The sequence below is a fragment of the Convolutriloba macropyga genome, chromosome 3, assembly GCF_964194025.1.
Source record: "Convolutriloba macropyga chromosome 3, txConMacr16.3, whole genome shotgun sequence".
NCBI classification, from domain to species: domain Eukaryota; kingdom Metazoa; phylum Xenacoelomorpha; order Acoela; family Convolutidae; genus Convolutriloba; species Convolutriloba macropyga.
The window spans coordinates 30,319,182-30,340,532 of NC_134470.1; the positions used below are offsets into that span (position 1 = coordinate 30,319,182).

General features: G+C 35.4%; 2 protein-coding genes across 2 annotated transcripts in view; one reads left to right on the forward strand and one right to left on the reverse strand.

The window, feature by feature from the left end:
• LOC142336145 (bromodomain-containing protein 3-like) overlaps window positions 1-19,252 on the reverse strand; it is a 54,068-nt gene extending 34,816 nt beyond the window's left edge. The window contains exons 1-5 of the mRNA XM_075384731.1: window positions 18,504-19,252; window positions 14,750-14,896; window positions 13,907-14,069; window positions 8,276-8,571; window positions 7,729-8,025 (exon numbers count right to left, since the gene is read on the reverse strand). Of these exons, the coding sequence (XP_075240846.1) occupies window positions 7,729-8,025; window positions 8,276-8,571; window positions 13,907-14,069; window positions 14,750-14,896; window positions 18,504-19,061 (1,461 nt within the window). The 5' untranslated portion in view covers window positions 19,062-19,252. The remainder of the gene's footprint in view (window positions 1-7,728; window positions 8,026-8,275; window positions 8,572-13,906; window positions 14,070-14,749; window positions 14,897-18,503) is intronic.
• LOC142336147 (multiple coagulation factor deficiency protein 2 homolog) overlaps window positions 1-21,351 on the forward strand; it is a 548,941-nt gene that overhangs the window by 302,041 nt on the left and 225,549 nt on the right. The gene's annotated exons all lie outside the window — the stretch shown is intronic.

The window sequence follows — 21,351 nt, forward strand, 5'->3', positions numbered from 1 at the left end:
GATGAGGCCTCGACAGTTACAAATACGCTACACAGGCTATGACCACTCATCTCTCACAATCGGTTTTAATTTTGCAACAGATTTGATTTCGGAAGGTTCGCGATTGAAATCACTCAAAGAAACAAAAAGTCGAGCGTGAAAAAGTCAGAAGTAAAATCGAAAGAATGTTCTCCAAGAAAATTTTGCTCTCGGTCAGGCGAAAATTTTGCTTTCAACGCCGTTTCGAAAACAATTAAAAACATAGCCGGTAGATTGCCGGAAAATAGCCGCGATAGACGCTTGTGGCCTTCCATGAATTGAAACAACTAAAGAAAAAAGATAGACAGATCGACCACCAGTCCTTTTCCGGTTATATTCAGACAGTCAATTTTTTGACACATACGGTCAATAAAAAATAGCTCTAAAAGAGCTTTTTCAAAATCAATATTCGAAATCAAAAACTAATAATCAAACATTAGGGCATAAGTAGTAAATGTTCATAAAATTTAAAAGTTCCATAAGTGAGTTCAGAAGTCATTTTTTTAGTGAGGTAAGTCAACCAATTGGCCTAAAAGCAGAAATGACGTCACGTACACAAATTTTAACTTCAAAGCAGTAGGAGTCACTGAAGTCATTGAAAAAGTCAATTCCAGAAGTCAGGTCGTAAGAATCATCGATGGAGACGACCAATTAAAAAAACACGATGTCCCCAATAATAGCCGCTATCGCTTTCGCTATACTAGTGAGCTGAAAAGCTCTAACATGACTTACTGCTTGCTGGGCGCTACCTTGTATCCCATTATTCAGGACAAAAAGTCAAATGGGTCAGATAAAAATCGGACGAGCGAAAAATCGCATTAAAAAGGCCTAAAAAACCGCATGTTTTTTTTTCTATAGACTACACCTCAATATGATGTTTATCTAGCATCTCTCCTCTCTCTATTTTAATTCCAGCGCAGAAACTTTTCAAGCATACTTAGAGACAAACACCATTGGAACGTTAAACCTGTTACAGAATAAATGTATCCCGTTTCTGAGGACAATAAGTCAAATTGTCAGACGAAAAATTGGTCAAGCGAAAAATTGCATAAATAGACCAACAGGTCTAATATAATTGCTACGAACTTCCTTTTCGTTTGAGAGTAATTAACAATGATTTCCTAAGAAGTGCTAGTTAAGTCATTTGAGTTAAACAAAACATGCTTTTAAATTTCTGCTTTTACTCAACATTAATGAGGGTAAAAGATGATGACACCACGCCAAAGCAGCTAAAGTGCAGTATTAACAAAAGTGTTAAGAACAGAGAGAGAGAGAGAGAACCTAAGAACGAGAAAGAAAAGGAAAGAAACCCCAACTGACAGACAGCGAGCTTGGAATATTTTCCATGAGATTTGACTCTACAAATTTTAATTGATAAAATGCGAGTTATTAAAATAATGATAACCATTCCATTAACACTGGAAGTTATTATAAAAACTTGGAGGAGGTCCATTGGCCCATGGTGCCAAAAAAAATTGAAAACAAAAATGTTCAAAAAACTTGAAATCAAACATCAAAAACATAACCGACTAACGTCGGGCGAATTCCTCTCAAATGACCGGCGAGCGGTTGGCTTCGTCAGTAGCTAGCCACGGGGGGGGGGGGGGGGGTGGGGGTGGGTGCACCGGGGGCTGATGTGGGCAACACTGGGTTGGGGGGAACAGCGCGGTGGGGGGTGGAGGCAATAGTGGGGGTGGGGGTCAACGGGGGGGGGGGGGGGAGGTGTCTCAACCTCTAAGAACCGCCCTCCACACCATAAGTACAAGTATAAGTCTCCGAAACAGTTTATCACGTTTTTGAGAACGAAAACTCTAAAGCGTCAGACGAAAAATCGGTCTAGCGAAAAATCGCATAAATAAAAGACCGACAGGACTAATATAATTGCTACAAACTTCGTTTAAGAGCGATTAAAAATTGCTTAAATTTGAGATATTAAAATCTTGAAAAACATTTCACTACATCTAGAAACTATGCAGTAACCTATTATTAAACCCTACAGGAGGTTCCTTGGCTCTTGAATAAGGACAAACCTAAAAAAGGACAAATAAACTCACTGGCAAAAAAAATCAAAAACAACAATGCAGTAATATACAATCAAACCCTGAAAGAGCTTTCCTAGCCATTTGGGTGGTAATACTAGAAAAATCGCAATTTTTATCAAAAAATAGCTAAAATTCGTGATATCAAAAAGTTGAAAACTATTCCAGGGCCAAAAAATTTCCAGTAGCTATTATCAAACCCTAAAGGAGGTTTTCTGGCTATTTAGGCTGAAAAAAAAGTGAATAATGACAATAAATGTCAAGAAAATTAAGTTTAGTAAAAAAAAAAACTTAAATTCGTGATTTAAAAAGCTTGAAAGAACATTCCATTACATCTAGAAACTATGCAGTGACCTAATATCAAAACCTAGAGGAGGTAACGTGGCTATTGAGGCAGGAGAAACCTATAAAATGACAAAAACTTTTTAAAAAAAACTTGAAATAAAATTGCAAGTTTTATTTTAAAAAAAATCGACAAAATTTGTGATATCAAAAAGTTAACTATTCCATGACCAATATAAAAATTTCCAGTAACTTATAATGTTACCCCAAAGGAGGTTTTCTGAACCCTCGGGCTGGAATAATTGAATAATGATAGTAAATGTCAAAAAAAATTGCAATATTTTTCAAAAAAAAAAGCCAGATTTCGTGATGTTAACCAGTTGAAAACCATCCCATTACCACTAAAAACTATGCAGTAAGCTATTATAAAACCGTAGAGGAAGTCCCTTGCTTCATAGGGCTGATAAAACTCAAAAAGTGGCGAAAATTTTTAAAAGACTTGAAAAAATTGAGAAAATTAGTATAAATTTGCGAGTTTTTGTTTGGAGTACCGAAACATTTAACTCAAAAGGTCATAAAAAGTACTTATGTCTTGCAAAAGACCTTTCTCAACTTTAGCTAACCTCAATTTTAGACTGGTCCAACATAAATTCGAAAAAAGACGGAAAAACACGAAAAATTTTAACATTTTGGGCTCAAAAACTCCTAAAAATGACCCTTCAAACTTAAACTACGGCCCTCCCACTAGCTTCACCACATAAAGCACTTGACTATTAAACTTGGTTAAGGCCCTTTGGGCGCTTCCTGTGTAGCCGGATTTTAGGGACGAAAAGTCAAATGGATCAGACGAAAAATCGGTCAAGGAAAAAATCGCATAAAAAAGACCAACAGGGATAATATAACTGCTACGAACTTCGTTTGAGAGCAATTAATAATTTTATGTTACGTTACAGTTTTTGGACCGGCCGGGGCCCCGACCCCACCCTCCCGTTATTATGGTGCGAATGCGGTGGCCACCAACCAAAAAGTAACGATTAGTGCTTTTAGTTTCGTTCGAGAGCACTTGTACAAAAATTCTTCCGTCAAGAAATCAGACGACTCTGAATTACGAGGATTAACAAGTTTCAAGAGCATAGGAACAAACACAAGGCCCGCATAAATGACTGAATTGCAAACACTTACAGCAAAAAAAGATTAACGGATTGACATTTTATAAATACTCAATAAAATTAATGAAAGTTGAGAGCAAAAAATGAGACCTGAAATCAACAATTTTCTGCATGCAATACTAAAATTAAGAGGCGAACTACAAAACTAAAGCGCAAAAGATAAAAAAACCTAAATTATTTAAATCTGAAAACATGACCCCACTAACATCGGTCGAATTGCTCCAGAACAACTGGTGAGAAAAACGATTAGAAGGGGGCATAGCCAAGGGAAAATTTTATGAAGCAAGAACTTCTGACTAGTACGCAAATTTTTGAACCCGTAACCTACAGGATGAGGCCTCGACAGTTACAAATACGCTACACAGGCTACGACCACTCTTCTCTCACAATCGGTTTTAATTTTGCAACAGATTTGATTTCGGAAGGTTCGCGATTGAAATCACTCAAAGAAAAAGTCGAGCGTGAAAAAGTCACAAGTAAAATCGAAAGAATGTTCTCCAAGAAAATTTTGCTTTCGGTCAGGCGAAAATTTTGCTTTCAACGCCGTTTCGAAAACAATTAAAAACATAGCCGGTAGATTGCCGGAAAATAGCCGCGATAGACGCTTGTGGCCTTCCATGAATTGAAACAACTAAAGAAAAAAGATAGACAGATCGACCACCAGTCCTTTTCCGGTTATATTCAGACAGTCAATTTTTTGACACATACGGTCAATAAAAAATAGCTCTAAAAGAGCTTTTTCAAAATCAATATTCGAAATCAAAAACTCAAGACTAATAATCAAACATTAGGGCATAAGTAGTAAATGATCATAAAATTTAAAAGTTCCATAAGTGAGTTCAGAAGTCATTTTTTTTAGTGAGGTAAGTCAAGCAATTGGCCAGGTAGGTCAAGCAATTGGCAAAAGCAGAAATGACGTCACGTACACAAATTTCAACATCAAAGCAGTAGGAGTCACTGAAGTCATTGAAAAAGTCAATTCCACAAGTCAGGTCGTAAGAATCATTGATGGAGACGACCAATTAAAAAAACACGATGTCCCCAATAATAGCCGCTATCGCTTCGCGGCTTTTAATCAAGAACATTTGACAATACATATACAAAGCTGGCAGATAGCTAGAAAGTAGCTTGCAGATGAAGAAAAAATAGAAGCAATGGCGTCGTAGATCTGCAGTCTCAAAAAAGATAGTTAAAGAAACAGACCAAAAAAGAAACTTTTTTAAAATGCTGAGCTGTTGTATGTTAAGAAAAATGATTCACGTATTGCTTATTCTTATTCAATTAGCTGCCCTTAAATACCCCTCAGTCAGAGTAACACACTCATTTGACCTCATCTCTTGTAATCAAAGTGAAAAAAAAGTCAATTTCAGAGCGAGGAAGTCATTTCTGGGAGCGAGGTAAGTCACGTGTGACCAAAACCCTAATCACGCGAATGCACAAACTTTCTCTACTTTCAGCAAAAATGGACGTCACGCACGCATTCCAATTGAAATTGCATGAACGAATGAAGAAAAGGCAGATTTGAAGGGGGTGATTGTTACGTCATATGGTCAAAACAAAAATCCTGTTGACGAAATTTTAAACAGATAACAGGACGAGTCCTGAAATACAATCCAAAGAGTTCAATAACAAACTTAGAACTACTGTAACGACCAGCAGATCACTAGCAAAATAAACAAAATGAACAAAAATACAATCATTGCTGAAACTCTTGAAGCCTTTTCTCTTGATGAAGGCCCAATTGGATCAATTTAAATATACCCCTTAACCCACGCACCCACGCACAAACCTCAGAGATTGCCCAATCAAAATAAAAGTAGAAAAATATGACACTTAAAATTGCAAAATTTCCTTTGAAAAGTTTCCTAATTTGTCAAAATTAAACCAATTTTGTGTTTCTGAAATCTTCCCACGTAACCATCTACAAGACGCAAACAAGTTTCATTTCCGGTAAAGATCAAGAAAACTAGAAAATGACAAAAAAAAACAAAAAATATTGAAATTGCAAATTTTAATGAAATATTGTTAAATTTTGCGACATTAATTTCTTCAATCAATTCACTGTCTCCAGAGGGTATCCAGTAACCCAAGTTCAAGTCTCTTAAGGTTTAATTGGAAAATGAAGATCGATAACCTAGGAACACGACCAAAATAATTCATGTTTTATCAAAAATTTGTGATGTTCAAATGCTGAAAACCTTTCTATTGGCCCTAGCAGCTATGCAGCAACATACTATCGAACCCGTGAGAAGGTTACCTCGCCTCTGAGGCAAGAGAAACTAAATATTTTTAAAAAGCTTGAAATTGAAAATTTTATCTAAAAATTGAAAAATTGCCACTAGAAAAAATGCAGTATCCTATTATCAAACTTAGAAGAGTTTCTCTGGCCCCTGGGCTTCAAAAACTCAAAATTGACCAGTTTTCAATGGGAAATTTCAATATAACATTGGTAAAACTCGAGTTTGGTAAAATCTTAAAAAACAATTACACTGGCAGTTGCTGTAAAATAATGCTGTAAACTACTATTGAACTCTAGAGGAGGTTGCAAGGCCCCTGAAGCTGGAAAACCTCAAAAAAGACAAAAACTTTATTGAAAAGTGCTAAAATTGAAAAGTTTTATTGAAAAAATGCTAAATTTAGTTATATTGAAATGTTGAAAACCACTTCATTACCCCGAACAACAATGCAGTAACATACAACCAAGTCCTGGAAGAGGTTTCCTAGCCATTGGGGTGGGAATTGAAATAATCGAAAAATTGCAAGTTTTATTTAAAAAAGATTGCTGAAATTCGTGATCTTTGTGGCAATATAACGCTGAAATGTTATATTGCCACTAAAAACTATGCACTAATCTATTATAAAAACCCGAAGGACGTTCCCTGACCTCTGACGCTGCAAAAACACAAAACATAGCCCGCATATTATCGGAAATTAGACGCTGTTGACGACCTCGAGGCATATTCGGGTTAACAGATAGAAAAAAATTAAGAGATAGAAAATGAGTATAAAATGTCAAAATGATCTTATTTGGTGGGTAAATTCTGAATATTCAGTTACATTTTAAAATTACACCTAAATCAGCTTCTAAATTGAAGGCTATTGCGCATAATACTAATGCCAGATAGCAATTGCTTTAATGAACTTTGATAGCCTAATACAGTATGACTTAATGACCGCGCAGTGTGTTTATCCTGTTTCTTTTGATAATGCTCTTTTGACTTTGACCGATTCACTACTTATGTAATTCAAAACGTGGACATAAAATAATTCAGTTAAAACAGTGAGTGAAGTAGGTCAGAAGTCAAGCGTCATAATCGTGACTTAAGTAAAACGAAAACAAAACGTAAAGCGAATTAAAAAAAGATAGCCCCCAAATATTAGCCGTTGAGAGGCTGACGGCGGCTATTAAGAAGGACAACTTTCGCGAAAAACATGAAAAAATTAGAATCATTTTGCGAGTTTACCTCTGCAGTAACAAAACATAGCACATAAAATCATAGCACATAGATCAGAAAAAGTAATTACATCATGCAAAAGACCTTTTTCATTTTTTCCATACGTCAATTCAACACTGATTAAACAAAAACTCAAAGAACAACAAAAAATCTCCCAAAAATGACCTTTTGAGCTTGAAAACTCCTAAAATGACCTTTTAACCATGAATTACGGCATTCCCAGCAGCTGCACCACTCTAATCACTTGAACTATTAAGGCCGGCTTTGGGCCTATAACGGAACTTTATGCCGACTGAGCCTTTCCTGTTTATCCTGTTTTGAATGACCAAAGTCATGAAAAATGTGTGAAAACATCTAATAAGAAACACAGAGCATTAATACAATACAATTCCTGGATTGTAAAAATAAAGCAGGACAAGTCCTGACTTACAATTCAAAAAATTTTCATTGACTTAAATCGAAATCAAAAACACAAGACTCTAATACTCAAGTACTATGGCATATACGTTTGGCACTACTTAGATGCACACTATTGACTTTAACTAGTAAATGTTCATAAAATTTAAATGCAATCTGATAATCACTCCCAGATCAGTCTGTCGTATCAGTGTAGCAGAGATTGCTACGAGATTAAATTAGCAAGATCGCATTGCTGCGTATGCATATAGCCTCAGAGAGAGACTAAATAGATGTGCATTTTTAACTCAATAAGCGGTATAACTAATTGTCAAAAGATTCTATACTCTTTAGCAGCATTTTTCTAACCTGATGCCTTTTATTAAATAGCTCTCGGATGATGCCAAGGCAGTATTTGAGCTCCGGCGTTAACGTGTGCCTTTTGCCTACACTGCCAATCACACCCATATTCTCATCCCTCTGGGGAGGTTTCTCTGTTGAACCGTTAGTGCCCACCATTGAGGACATTAGCTGTGCCTTCTTAAGCTGTTTCTTTGCAGCTATCTCTTTTTGCACAGCATTATTTTTCTCATTGAGCTCATTTGGCGAGAGAGGAGGAAGTGGTGTTATAGGTGTCGTTGTGTCCGCTTTCCTTTTCACTCCTTTCTGTAAAAAACTTCTGTTAAATTCATCACACTAAAGACAGTGCAAAAATCAAGATAGTGCAGACACCACTGAACGTTTTAAAAAATTGGCTTGATCGACGTATTGACGGACAGATTTTCTCGCATCTATATTAATGAATACAAGTCGATTCGTAAATAGGCTTCAAATTAACGGGAATTAAAATTTGAAGTTGCACACTGCCTCATCCAATTTTAATTCAATTAATTTGCATTTTGGTGGCCTGACTAACCGAAGAAGACTGAGAGGGTGGGCTTGCCATTTCTACCACATCCGGGAGGTTAGACCTGGGCCGAGGTGGATAGGTGGTGGGATCTGAAGACTCATTGCCGGTTTCTGTCGAAGATGAGACAGCACTTGGAGGAGAATTAGGTTGGGATGATTGCACTTGGGATGAAGCACTGGGAGGTTGCGAGACTGAAGTTGCTACAGGTGTTGTTGTTGTCGAGGTTGGCTGCGGTTTTGTCAATTCCGAAACCAGAGGTGTGACAGCTGCGGGTTGCACTGCTGCCGCAACTATAGTTGCACCTGGTGAAACAATTGAGTCAGGTAAGATATGACTCATCACTGGACGACAATTAGGATGCACTCGGATGGCAGAGATGACAGATTGTCAAAAATAGCTGCTATAGACCAATAAGAGGGACGGATTACAATAATAAAAAATGAGCTAACATAAGAGGACGAAAAAAAAGAACAAAGAAATGTCCGTTTTCCAGCTCTTAACATTCGAAGAGCAACCTGCCGGCATAGATTTGTTTCCGTTCAAGATTTCAAGGATCCTTGAACATAATTTGATAATTTTGCGCTGAATTTGCTCTTGCCGCCTTTTTCCTGATTTGGGCGGAAAATTAGAATCTATTTTTATAGCAATCTATTAGCTAGCTTTGTAGTCAACATTGAAACCAAGATGACTTCGAAATAATTTTTTACGAACGCTGATTTTAAGAAAGAAGCTACTTGTTTCCCAAAAATTTTGCACCAATTTTCAGAAAATTTTGTTACTGCTTATATTCAATGTACAATAAAAAAAAGTGTGACAGGTTTAAAACGAGAAAAAGTGAAAGAATAAGAATGGCTACAAAGTAAGAATTTCCGGAATTTTCTGTATTTTTTCAATAGCCCTTTATGGTAGAAGACACCTTTCAAATTCTTGTATCTTCTCAGAAAATTTAACCAAAAAAATCGACTTCATTAGCACGCTTTAAAAGGTCTTTCAAATATTTCGCCTCATTATTAATGGTTCGTTTTTTGTCTAGTAAAATTTGGCCGATCGATACATTCATCGTACAGATTTGTGAGTGGCATTATTAATGTTAGTGGACATTATCAAACTAAAAATAATTCTTCAACTTTGCTTTTTCCGAGGATTTACCGAGGTTTAAAATTTTGCGAACAATCACCTAATTTCAGTTGTGTTCATATTTACTGTAATTTTTCCTCAACTTCTAAAAAATTTCGCTTAAAATATGCTAAAATTTTTAACGCTGGTGTTATAGGTTTTACCTTCAGACAAAAGAAAATTGTTTGATCTGACTTTTTTGGCTAGGTTTTTTCAGCCTTTTTATGAAAAATGGATTCCAATAGGCCTATTTAGTCAAATTTCTCTCAATATACCGCAGGTACAGGCCTAAAAACTGCTGATTTAATCCTCATAAACTCTGATGAGGGTCATTTTTACTTCCGAATCCTACGAAAACAAAGCTCTCCTGGACTAAAATTTGTGCCGGCTTTTAGCAAATTTAAATCAATAATCATCGAAATTTTGATATATTATGATTTACTGGCCAAATTATGCATTATGCCAAGTTAAAAAAATGGGCAGCCATAACAAAACTGGTTTTGGTCTCATTATTTCTTTTTAAAATAAAAAAAATCGGATTGTATTGGGGCGCTGTCCTTTTTTAAAGTCCTTTAGCACTTTTTTAGTTTTTTAAGTAAATTACAGAGAAGTTAGTTCTTACATCAGGGATGAAGTAATGAAAGAATTGCTTTCAGTTGATACAGCTCCTATACATTGAATATGATATTAATATGATTATGAACTAAAAAAAATATTATAAATTTATATGTTAATGAACTTTGCCCCTTTCTAAAAGTTTTCTGTCAACTTGTAGCTCAGCCTCTTGAGTGGATGCTCTGAGCCTATTTCCAATGGAAAAACTGTTCAGTGCAGTAGTTTTGTTGTAACTAACTTTTGATGTTATTTGTTTTAAAAAGCATCACATGATTTTTGAAACTTCTCAATTTTTCCAAATTATTTCCGTCCAGTTGTAGCTTATTATTGTTGACAACATTTCTGATTCTTCTTTGGTCTCTTTGCACATTATAAAATTTAAGACTGTTCAAAATACTGTTTAAAGAAGGCCAAATTGAACATACATAACGTTTTCAGTGGAAAGCTTACGGTTTTAAAGACTTCGACCGTTTCTCGCTAATTAAATTTTATGTTTTTTCTGGATTATTTAACTAGTGAGATATAGATGAACTTACTTAATATACTCAATTGATAGGCAATAAATTAACTGACTTTGAAATTATTTTATTTCAAAAAAACTGATTTAAAACTTCAATTTTTGTTCGTCTTTCTTTAATATTGTAACTTAGTCTCCTTAGTGAAATTTCCTACCTCTCTACTTTCCTGTCAAACGAGTATCAATCTCTTCTGTTTTTTGTGCTTTAACCAATGCTTTTACTTCACTTTGACACTGTGTTCATAAGAAATTTGTGAGTTTTGATGCTAGTCAATATTTGGTTTTGTAGTCTTTTCACAATGCTTCTTAAAAAAGGTTTTAACACTGTTTTCGTAATTCCTTTTCTGATTTTTGAACTTTGGTTTTATTTGTTATTTTGCAGTTTTGTGACAAAGTCTCACTAATAACAAGTCCCATTGGCTTGCCAAGGAGTTATTTAAGAATTCATCTAGTCTTTTTTAGTTGAACGTGGATGGTCAAACTTTAAAAAATACTTGGTTTCAAAAATTCCATGGATTTTTGAATTTTGCCCTTCTATATGTTTTGTCGACCTGTCTTCAGGGCTCAGTAAGAACAAATTTCATCTGCTTTTTAATGAAGTAGAAATTGATTTGTTTAGTTTATTTTATCTGATACTCTCTTTTGACTTTGTCACGCACATTACCAAGCCTTGTTGTTTCTCTTTCTGATAAAATTTTGAGGTTTAAGTTGACGTAAAAGAAACCGGGTAAGCACAGAGCGCTTTCTCATTATGGTTGGTCGGAACAATTACGTAAAGTACAGATTTGTCAATAATAGATGGCTCAGCAATTCTTGGTCATCCGGCCAACTATCATGTAGTTGTCTAGTATGGGTGCAAAAAGACTGGTCAATCTAAACAGCGACGAGAAGAGTGTGAATTTTAAAATGGATCGATTAAAATGGCTCAAAAGATGCGCCATTAGAGTAAAATGCAAAAAATATGACTCGTCGCAGGATAATTTGCAAGCAACTAGCTGGAAATTATTTACTTTTTTGTGACAGATAATAAAAAAAAACTTAGCGTGAGATTGGACAAACGCAAAAAGGCCAAAACACAGCTTTGAATAGCTATCGCATGTATTTATGCAAAAATACTAATTAATTATACCATATCAATATCAGCTCCAAAATTTCGTGTTTAAAATAATAATCAGCCTTTTGGCGCAACAGTCTAGCCGCAAATGTCGAGGTATGCACGTCACTTCTCCATAATAAATTAATCTGCATATTTTTCTCAAACAATTGCCTTTATGCTTTTCTGCAATTACAATTTCTCGAAACCAATCGATTAGAATAATCAGTTCTATAATTAATGAAATTTAAAAACATAGATACATTAAACGTCAGCTCAAACGAGATCCGAGAACAATCTATTTTTGGGTTAGTCCGTAATGATGAGTTATATCTTAAACAGTTCTGAGAATTAAAAAGCACTAAAGTATGTTGGATCATTTTTTCATGGATCTAGGAGAGCTGAAATAAATACATTTTTAAAAGAAACTATTTGGGCCTTCTTTAAGACAACACTGATAAACGGAAACATTTTCACATCTATCTGAGTGATGTAATATGGAAGACCTGATCGAATATTTGATCAGCCGGTACGTTTGTAACCAGAAACAGTTTTCAGTGGAAAGTTTACGGTTTTAAAGACTTCGACCGTTTCTAGCTAATTAAATTTTATGTTTTTTCTGGATTAATTAACTAGTGAGATATAGATGAACTTACTTAAAATACTCAATTGATAGGCAATAAATTAACTGACTTTGAAATTATTTTATTTCAAAAAAACTGATTTAAAACTTCAATTTTTGTTCGTCTTTCTTTAATATTGTAACTTAGTCTCCTTAGTGAAATTTCCTACCTCTCTACTTTCCTGTCAAACGAGTATCAATCTCTACTGTTTTTTGTGCTTTAACCAATGCTTTTACTTGACTTTGACACTCAGTGTTCATAAGAAATTTGTGAGTTTTGATGCTAGTCAATATTTGGTTTTGTAGTCTTTTCACAATGCTTCTTAAAAAAGGTTTTAACACTGTTTTCGTAATTCCTTTTCTGATTTTTGAACTTTGGTTTTATTTGTTATTTTGCAGTTTTGTGACAAAGTCTCACTAATAACAAGTCCCATTGGCTTGCCAAGGAGTTATTTAAGAATTCATCTAGTCTTTTTTAGTTGAACGTGGATGGTCAAACTTTAAAAAAATACTTGGTTTCAAAAATTCCATGGATTTTTGAATTTTGCCCTTCTATATGTTTTGTCGACCTGTCTTCAGGGCTCAGTAAGAACAAATTTCATCTGCTTTTTAATGAAGTAGAAATTGATTTGTTTAGTTTATTTTATCTGATACTCTCTTTTGACTTTGTCACGCACATTACCAAGCCTTCTTGTTTCTCTTTCTGATAAAATTTTGAGGTTTAAGTTGACGTAAAAGAAACCGGGTAAGCACAGAGCGCTTTCTCATTACGGTTGGTCGGAACAATTACGTAAAGTACAGATTTGTCAATAATAGATGGCTCAGCAATTCTTGGTCATCCGGCCAACTATCATGTAGTTGTCTAGTATGGGTGCAAAAAGACTGGTCAATCTAAACAGCGACGAGAAGAGTGTGAATTTTAAAATGGATCGATTAAAATGGCTCAAAAGATGCGCCATTAGAGTAAAATGCAAAAATATGACTCGTCGCAGGATAATTTGCAAGCAACTAGCTGGAAATTATTTACTTTTTTGTGACAGATAATAAAAAAAACTTAGCGTGAGATTGGACAAACGCAAAAAGGCCAAAACACAGCTTTGAATAGCTATCGCATGTATTTATGCAAAAATACTAATTAATTATACCATATCAATATCAGCTCCAAAATTTCGTGTTTAAAATAATAATCAGCCTTTTGGCGCAACAGTCTAGCCGCAAATGTCGAGGTATGCACGTCACTTCTCCATAATAAATTAATCTGCATATTTTTCTTCTCAAACAATTGCCTTTATGCTTTTCTGCAATTACAATTTCTCGAAACCAATCGATTAGAATAATCAGTTCTATAATTAATGAAATTTAAAAACATAGATACATTAAACGTCAGCTCAAACGAGATCCGAGAACAATCTATTTTTGGGTTAGTCCGTAATGATGAGTTATATCTTAAACAGTTCTGAGAATTAAAAAGCACTAAAGTATGTTGGATCATTTTTTTCATGGATCTAGGAGAGCTGAAATAAATACAGTTTTAAAAGAAACTATTTGGGCCTTCTTTAAGACAACACTGATAAACGGAAACATTTTCACATCTATCTGAGTGATGTAATATGGAAGACCTGATCGAATATTTGATCAGCCGGTACGTTTGTAACCAGAAACAGTTTTGGCTACCTCGATTAATGTTGGCCGCTTTGGGAGCAGGTGCAGGAGAAGCAGTATTAGTTTTCTTCTTTGCTGCAGACCCAGCAGAACCCAGTTCTTCCTCACAGGGAGGCATCATGGATAGTTTAGTCAGAAACACACGTTCCACGTCTTGACACATTTTATACACATCCTAAAACATTAACTAGGCTAAATAATAGAACCACCTTAAAATCGAACAACAGAATTGTTTGCTTGCTCTCTCTCTTAAGATCCGGGAATTTGATTGTACTTCTTCTCTGTCGTTTGGTATTAGTTGTTCAGATCTTCAAGAGAGCAGTAAACAGAAACGAAATAATAAGGCAGATCTTGCCATATTAAGGACAAAAGTCTTGCAGAAAGCTCCGAGCGTAAAAGTCACGCGAAAAAGCACATAACTCAAGCGAGAGGACAAATGTTCTAGAATAAAAAACAGTCAAGCAAAAATTCTGCATAAACAGACACACAGCTACAATAATTGATTTAAACTTTGTTTCAGATCATAATTAAAAATTTTAGTTCGTTTACAGAAAAATATTCCAAGTTCTTACAGGGAAATGATATTAAATATTCTCTAATTTAATGGGTAACAAATGATTCATCCATTGGATACTTCGACGGCAATTACAGGAACTCTTAAATCAATTTATTACTAAAGCGATGGTTATTGTTAAAAATCTGACAGTAAAACAAACCACTCTAATAACCTCTCAGGTTTCCTTTTAAACAAATTTAGGTTACTTTGAATGCACATTGAGTTTGCTTAGAACCGATTGGTCAATCGTTTTGTGATTAAATAACTGATTCAAATACAGTTGAAGTAAATGTACTCGCCTCTTCTGGATTGTTGAAGGTGTAGCAGTTGTTGAATGTTAGATTGAAGTCTGATATACACTCCCGTGCACTGTAGTAGTAGTCATGACCCAGTCTCTTTGTGACAGTTCCCAGGTCCATTGGGTTCTTTATCACTTTGTAGTAGTCCTAAACACAAATCAAATTGAATTATGTTAAAGAGCAATTCAGCTTCACTGCGCTCTATTCCTTACGCTTTAGAACTTTTTCAAACATTTTTTAATCCAAAGATTCTCTAAGTGTTGAATATGAAACAAAAATTCTCATGGTTATTTTTAGCCTCCAGAACATGTCAAACAAGCGGCTATGTTTTATCCCCACTGACGCGGGTTCTGATTAAAAAAGCAATAAAAGGCATATAACCAACATTTACGTTGATTTAAATTAAGGAATAAAACTAATTTCTAGCCGACTCATTTTAGAAAATTAACGGAGATTAGCGCGCGCTGTGTTGTGCTCAACATTCTTCAAAATTAAGAGCTACAAAGCGACTTAATGGCCTATATAAATTACCTTAATAAATTGCATGAAAACCAGCAGGACTAGAATAATTGCCACAAACTTTGTTTGAGAGCAATTAAACATTTTAAAGCTAAGACAAAAAGAACAAAAAAACAGAAATCTAATTAAGTAGACAGCAGAACCCGGGGGAGGACACGAAAAACAATATTCAAAAATAGTGATTCGAAATGCCAAAAAAATCTACCCAAAGACCGTTTTATAATTCTAAATTTTTGTGACAGATGTCAGGCCGCAAACCATTTCATTTTACGCTTCGCTTATTGTTGAACGATGATCAAAATCAGTACTCCAATTTACCATGGATAAAAATGTATAAAGATGGAGAACAAATATTCCAGAACCTATGCGTGCGAACGAAACCACACACCTTTATCATTTGATAAACAGCTATAGAAACCAAAAACATCCGACCAACGTCGGTCAAATTGCTATCAAACCTCTCGCGAGCCGTTGGATTCGGTAATAGTTAGATGGGGGAAGGGACAAGCTATAGGGAGGACGTAAGGTTGGGGTACGTGGATGACTGAGGAATGGGGGGATGACAGAGGGGTCAAATTTTCAAGATTAAGAACCGCCCTTCACAATATTAAATTGTCTCCTCAGAGCAGTTTTGGCGAATCGCATACTTAAGATTAGCAAGACTTAAGGATCTAAGAGAGCTGCTGAGCCACTTAATGCTTTCCGGGCTTTACCTGTTTATCCAGTTTTTCAGGGCGAAAAGCTAAATGATTCAGACAAAAATTGGTTAAACGAGAAATCGCCTTAGAAAAAGACCACGCGAATAAGATAATTGCTAAAAACTAAAGAACAATTAACAATCAACGTCTTACAACCACTCCCTTTTTGCTCGACTACTCGTTTCACCCTAACCAAACTAAGCACTCGTAAACCACATATAATTGTGTTAACAAAGTATTAAGAGCACACTATCATTTCTTTCGAGTATATATTAGATCGTTACGATCTACATTGTTTTTACAAACTTCATTTAAAAACTGATTTCATATTTCGAATTGAAATTCAACAAAAAAGCTCGCACGATTCTGTGCAACATTCGATCAGCCGTTACTGCCATAAGTCACTGCACTCAGTAGACGCAAGCACAAATGTTTGCAATCGTACTAAATTTATCATTAAGCACGCTGCCGGAAAAACATCAACTGTTCCCTTGAAAAATGAGAGATGTTTTTCAGAATTGAGAAAAATGCTCAAAGCTTTAATTTCGAACTAATTTGATGTTGGTGTCTAACTCTTCAAACTCACAGTCAGGGTTGAAAATTGGTTACCATATTACTGCTTTAGTCCTAAAAAGCTTCAGAAAATTCGAATATAATGTCCTTAAATGGTTTTCACTGGTTTTTAACTGATAAATCTGTCGTCGGTTTACACTTTTGACAGAAATTGAGAAGTTGGTCAAATTCCAAAATATGGTCACTGCATCTCAAAAAATATTATCTCATTGAAGTATTTAAAAAGACAAAATTATTTCTAATGTACGCTTCTTATCCTCTAGAATTAGTTCTAGAACTAAAACCAACAGTACCATTTCACCTCTTATCAGAACACCTTTACACTAGTTTCCATTTTTCTCGCTGAACAAAGTTTACCATCCAGAAAAATTCCAAAATATCATTATTACCATCAATGTAACGGTCTGGTATAGCATAGCAGTGCGCTAAGACCTCTGATTTTGTATATCTATCATTGTCAATTGGTCACAACTCATCTGATTTCACAACATTGTACCACATAAAGTTTTAAAAAAGATTGATTTTTCCATCAACCGGCTCCTTTTTGGCAACCGTAGCAACTTTTCATTGCGTGCACAGAATGTAAAAATTGAAAAAAAAATAATAAAAGATTTAAACAAAATAAATTAAAAGAGCTCCCGCAGATAAAATTTCTGTACAGTTTGAATAACCGATTCCGCAAAAAAAATGTGCGGTCGAGAGTTTCCCACGAACACTTTCTACCAGTTCCATGAGATCATCAGTAGTTGAACGTCAGTAATCAGTTTAAAACAAGTACAACAGTGCTCCAGTTGAAGGCAAAATGATCAGCATTTTTTCTTCTGGTTGCTTATATAAGTATGTTTTATTCCAATCAAAATCCATCAATACATAAAGAAATCCAACAAAACCTTAGGAAGGATATTGAAATTGAGCAATTAATACTAAAAAAAAGTAAAAATTGAAATTATGTCTCAGATTTCAATTTTTCATAAGCAGTATTTCTTGTCCAACCCATCATTAGAACTAATTGCACAAGCAAAAAATTAAACCTAAAGCTGGTTCACGGTGAACTCCGAGAAATAACAAGAACCCAGAAAATGCTGATAAAGGAAATAATGCATTCATTTTTTAATCGACTCTTTAAGCGTAAATCTATACCAGCTCAACAGTTTAGTCAGTGTTTGAATTATTCACAAATTTCTCACCTACTTCTTATTGAAGCCAGGCAAGATGACCTCTGTTGTTAATATTTTGTCACGGAGGCCGAAACTGACACTGCAACCGGTAAAAATCTTCCTCACCAATTTTTGAAAATGTAGTATAAATTTGAGATAATTTTGTTTTCAAAAGCCAACAAAATTCGTTTTTGAATTGAGAACAGTTTGAAACAAAATTATTTTTTGAAAATTCAAATTTCAGGCAGAAATTAGTTGTTAACTTTGCTCACGAGAAACAAAATAGTGAAAAATAACCAAGCCGACCAGGACAAGGGCGAACTCACTTTTAAAACCATAGGTCGAAGAAACAGCGCGAAGGGATTGTAAAAACTATTTAAACAAAGAAACATGAACAAAACGAACAATGTTGAGCCAACATAGCAGAAAATGGGGCATAAAATTTTGCTCCTTCACATTTTTGAAACGGAGTTACATTTTTTTATGAATTTGAATACCAGATCCAGAGATCAGAAAATGGACCACATAACAAAATGGGCAGCCCAAGAGTTTTTGAAGAACTGGAAATAAAAATCTAATCGGATTCCAGTTCTAGCCTCAAAGAAAATCAAACTGATGCCACACGGTTGCCCAGAATGACCTCAGAAAAGTACTTCTGTGACTGGGAACACTTAAATATTTAGAAGTTTGTCGTTTGGTTAACAAAAAACCGAGAACTTGAACTTGGCTGACCAGCCCATTTTTTCAAGTATGAGAAACTGCTTTAAGTTGACTTTATAGCATTGATAGGAAAACATTTGTGCTCACAGGTAAATTTAACTGTACAGCGTCAACTGGAGTGAGGAAAGGCCATGCATATCTGTGCTTGCTCACAGCCTTGATTACAGTTTTGTCTAGATATTGCAACTGATTTGTTTTTCTTCCCCTTCCAGGCTTGAACCAAGGAGGTGGCGGAGGATTTTGTATTTTAACAGGAACAGCATGCGAGGTCTCTATTCTAGGTGGCGGTGCAGGATCAGCTTTTACAACTTCGGTTTCTGTCATCATTGATGTCGGCTCCTCCTTAACTACAATTGTCTCAGATTTTGCACTTTCTGTTTTCTCTATTGCGTTATCTCTTTGTATCTCTTCAACAGAGTTGTCAATGGTCTTTTCCGGAAGAGGTTCCAGCTCACCGCCATCGTCAGAGTCGATAACAGATTGTTTCGTGGGTGGATTGTTTACTGGAACAGCTACCGGTTCTTCATCGTCGAATAGTTCTTTTTCAAATAGGTTTTTCGATAAAGTTTCTGTCTTTAATTCATTTCGTTTCGTAGTTGGGTCTTGGTCTGTTGAAGTAGTATTATGTGTTTCTGCTTCAGTCATTACTATCTTGAATTGAACGTGAACACAAAACTTTCTTCACCACATTGAACAAAAGCATATGTTATTTACTCCAAATTCCCCAACTGTATGAGTTGTCCACTGGTTAAAAGTTGTCAAAGTACCTCCAAACAATTCCTAAACAGTGTATCAACACCTATTGGTTCTACTTCGATAACTATCACACAGAAGGCAAACCATGTAGTCGGAAAACTTGGTTCCCACGAGGCTCATTTAAAAACTGCTAGCAAAATCAACCAAGATGGAAGACGGCACTCTATTGTTTAGCACTGTAATCGTTTAGGCGGGAGGCTATAGTTTCAGATATAATTGAATGTCAGGGTAGCCGTGGTTGCCCTTTTGTGATTTTTATTGTTGGAGCTAGCTCATACATCATTCTCTGGAGAAGTGGGATCAAATTCGAAGACGACTCAAAGGGAAGGTCATCTCGAAACCAGGATACAATCTACATCCACACGCTGAAGATAAGTACAAGATAGTTCAAAATCAATTCCGATACGTTAAAAATAATACCAAAATTAAATTATACCTCAATAAGAAGTTGAAATCGGAAGTCTACAACGAAAGGTAGATATAGGTGGAATTGTTTATAGTGCCAGAGAAGGCGCTCCTGACGTCCATCACAAATCGAAAGAAACAGATACGTAATGCATATTGTCAAGTATCTTTTATCTCACCGAAAACAAAAGGATAAGTGTTGAAAAAGTACAGCTAGCTTTACTTGGATCCATTTCTCGAATTAAAAACGCTCTTCACAATCGTAAGGAACAACGGTGATTTGAAGCAAATTTGTAAAAAGAAGAATAGAAAACCCCAAAAACAACGAAAGAAATATGCCAACAAACAATTTTTGTGATTAATGAATGCTATGACAAGGATGCTATGACAGCAATTTTTCACCACTAATGATAAATTGGCCTCTGTTCTTGAATCATTCGAAAACAAAATTTCAACTGTTCTCGAAAATGCAATACCCAAGGCCATCGAAAAAGTTGCTGAAATGCAACCCGATTCTGTAGCTGTACACCTGCGTCCGCTGAATGTTAACCAGAGCAATGACAATATTCATCGAGATTGAGACGATAGTTTGAAACTTAGTTACTGGTGTACCCGAAAGTGGAGATTCAACAAACGGTCGGATTGACAATGAATTCACAGAAATAGATGCTATTTTGAATCACATTCGACTTAAAGCCGACGGTAATATTGTTTCTGTTAGACGGCTGAGCAAATCAATGTCACAGAGTGATGAATGTCGTAAATGTAGACCACTCTTAATTACTTGAGAGAGTCCCCATTTCTTATCTAGATGTTTCGCACGAAATTATAAATTGCAGGACTACAAACATCTGGTTTATCTCAAGAAATTTCTTTCCGCGTCCGAAGGTGAAATCGAAAAGAAAATTCTTCAAAAACGGTACGACATGATTCATAGGGAAGGAGAAATCTGATATCAGAATTGAAAAGCTTATATTGTACTATAAGGGTGATATTGTTCCTGTCATGGAGGTAGCTTCATGACTAGAAAGTCTAAATTGCTTGCCTCTTAATTGCCAATCAGCCATAAGCCTTGAGAGACGTCACGATATTTTGAAATCAGCTTTGAACTCTGTTGCAAATTTTGTCTTCCTCAATGAAACCTGGCTATCGGGAGAAATAACTAATTCTGAAATTTTTCTGGGTTCCTGTTATCAAACAATATCAAATAGTGAATGTAATGTTTGAGAACATTCAGGAGCTCTGATTGCGTCACGTTATAAGCGTGACTTAGAAACTTAGACTTAACGATTGAAACTTTTTCTTTTTGTTGTTGATGTGCAGTTATCTGTGATGGAATTATATCATTTTTAGTTAGTGTCTACATACCACCAGCGTCGTCGCGGTACTCTGTTCGAATAATAACCATTCCAAAATGTTTTTTACCAATTCATCAATCTTTTTTCTTCTTTTGCATATTCTAGATGTATAGCAAACTATTCCTACTATTTTATTGGTAACTTCAATTTTTCGGAAAGTGATTGGACAACCTTAACTGCTATAAGTAGAGTCGAATGACAATTTTTCGATACCGTCAATGGTTTTCGTCTAAACCAGTTCTTTAACATTCCAACACACAGACGCGGCAACATTTTAGACCTCGTTTTGTCCACAGTAGATATTCTCTCCTATGTGGTTTTAGATGCTTTTTCTACTGACCAGAGTTATTTGCTTTAAAGAGGCGTTACATAGCCACAGCACTTCTTCAATGGTTTATGCTAAATCGTCTTTCAAT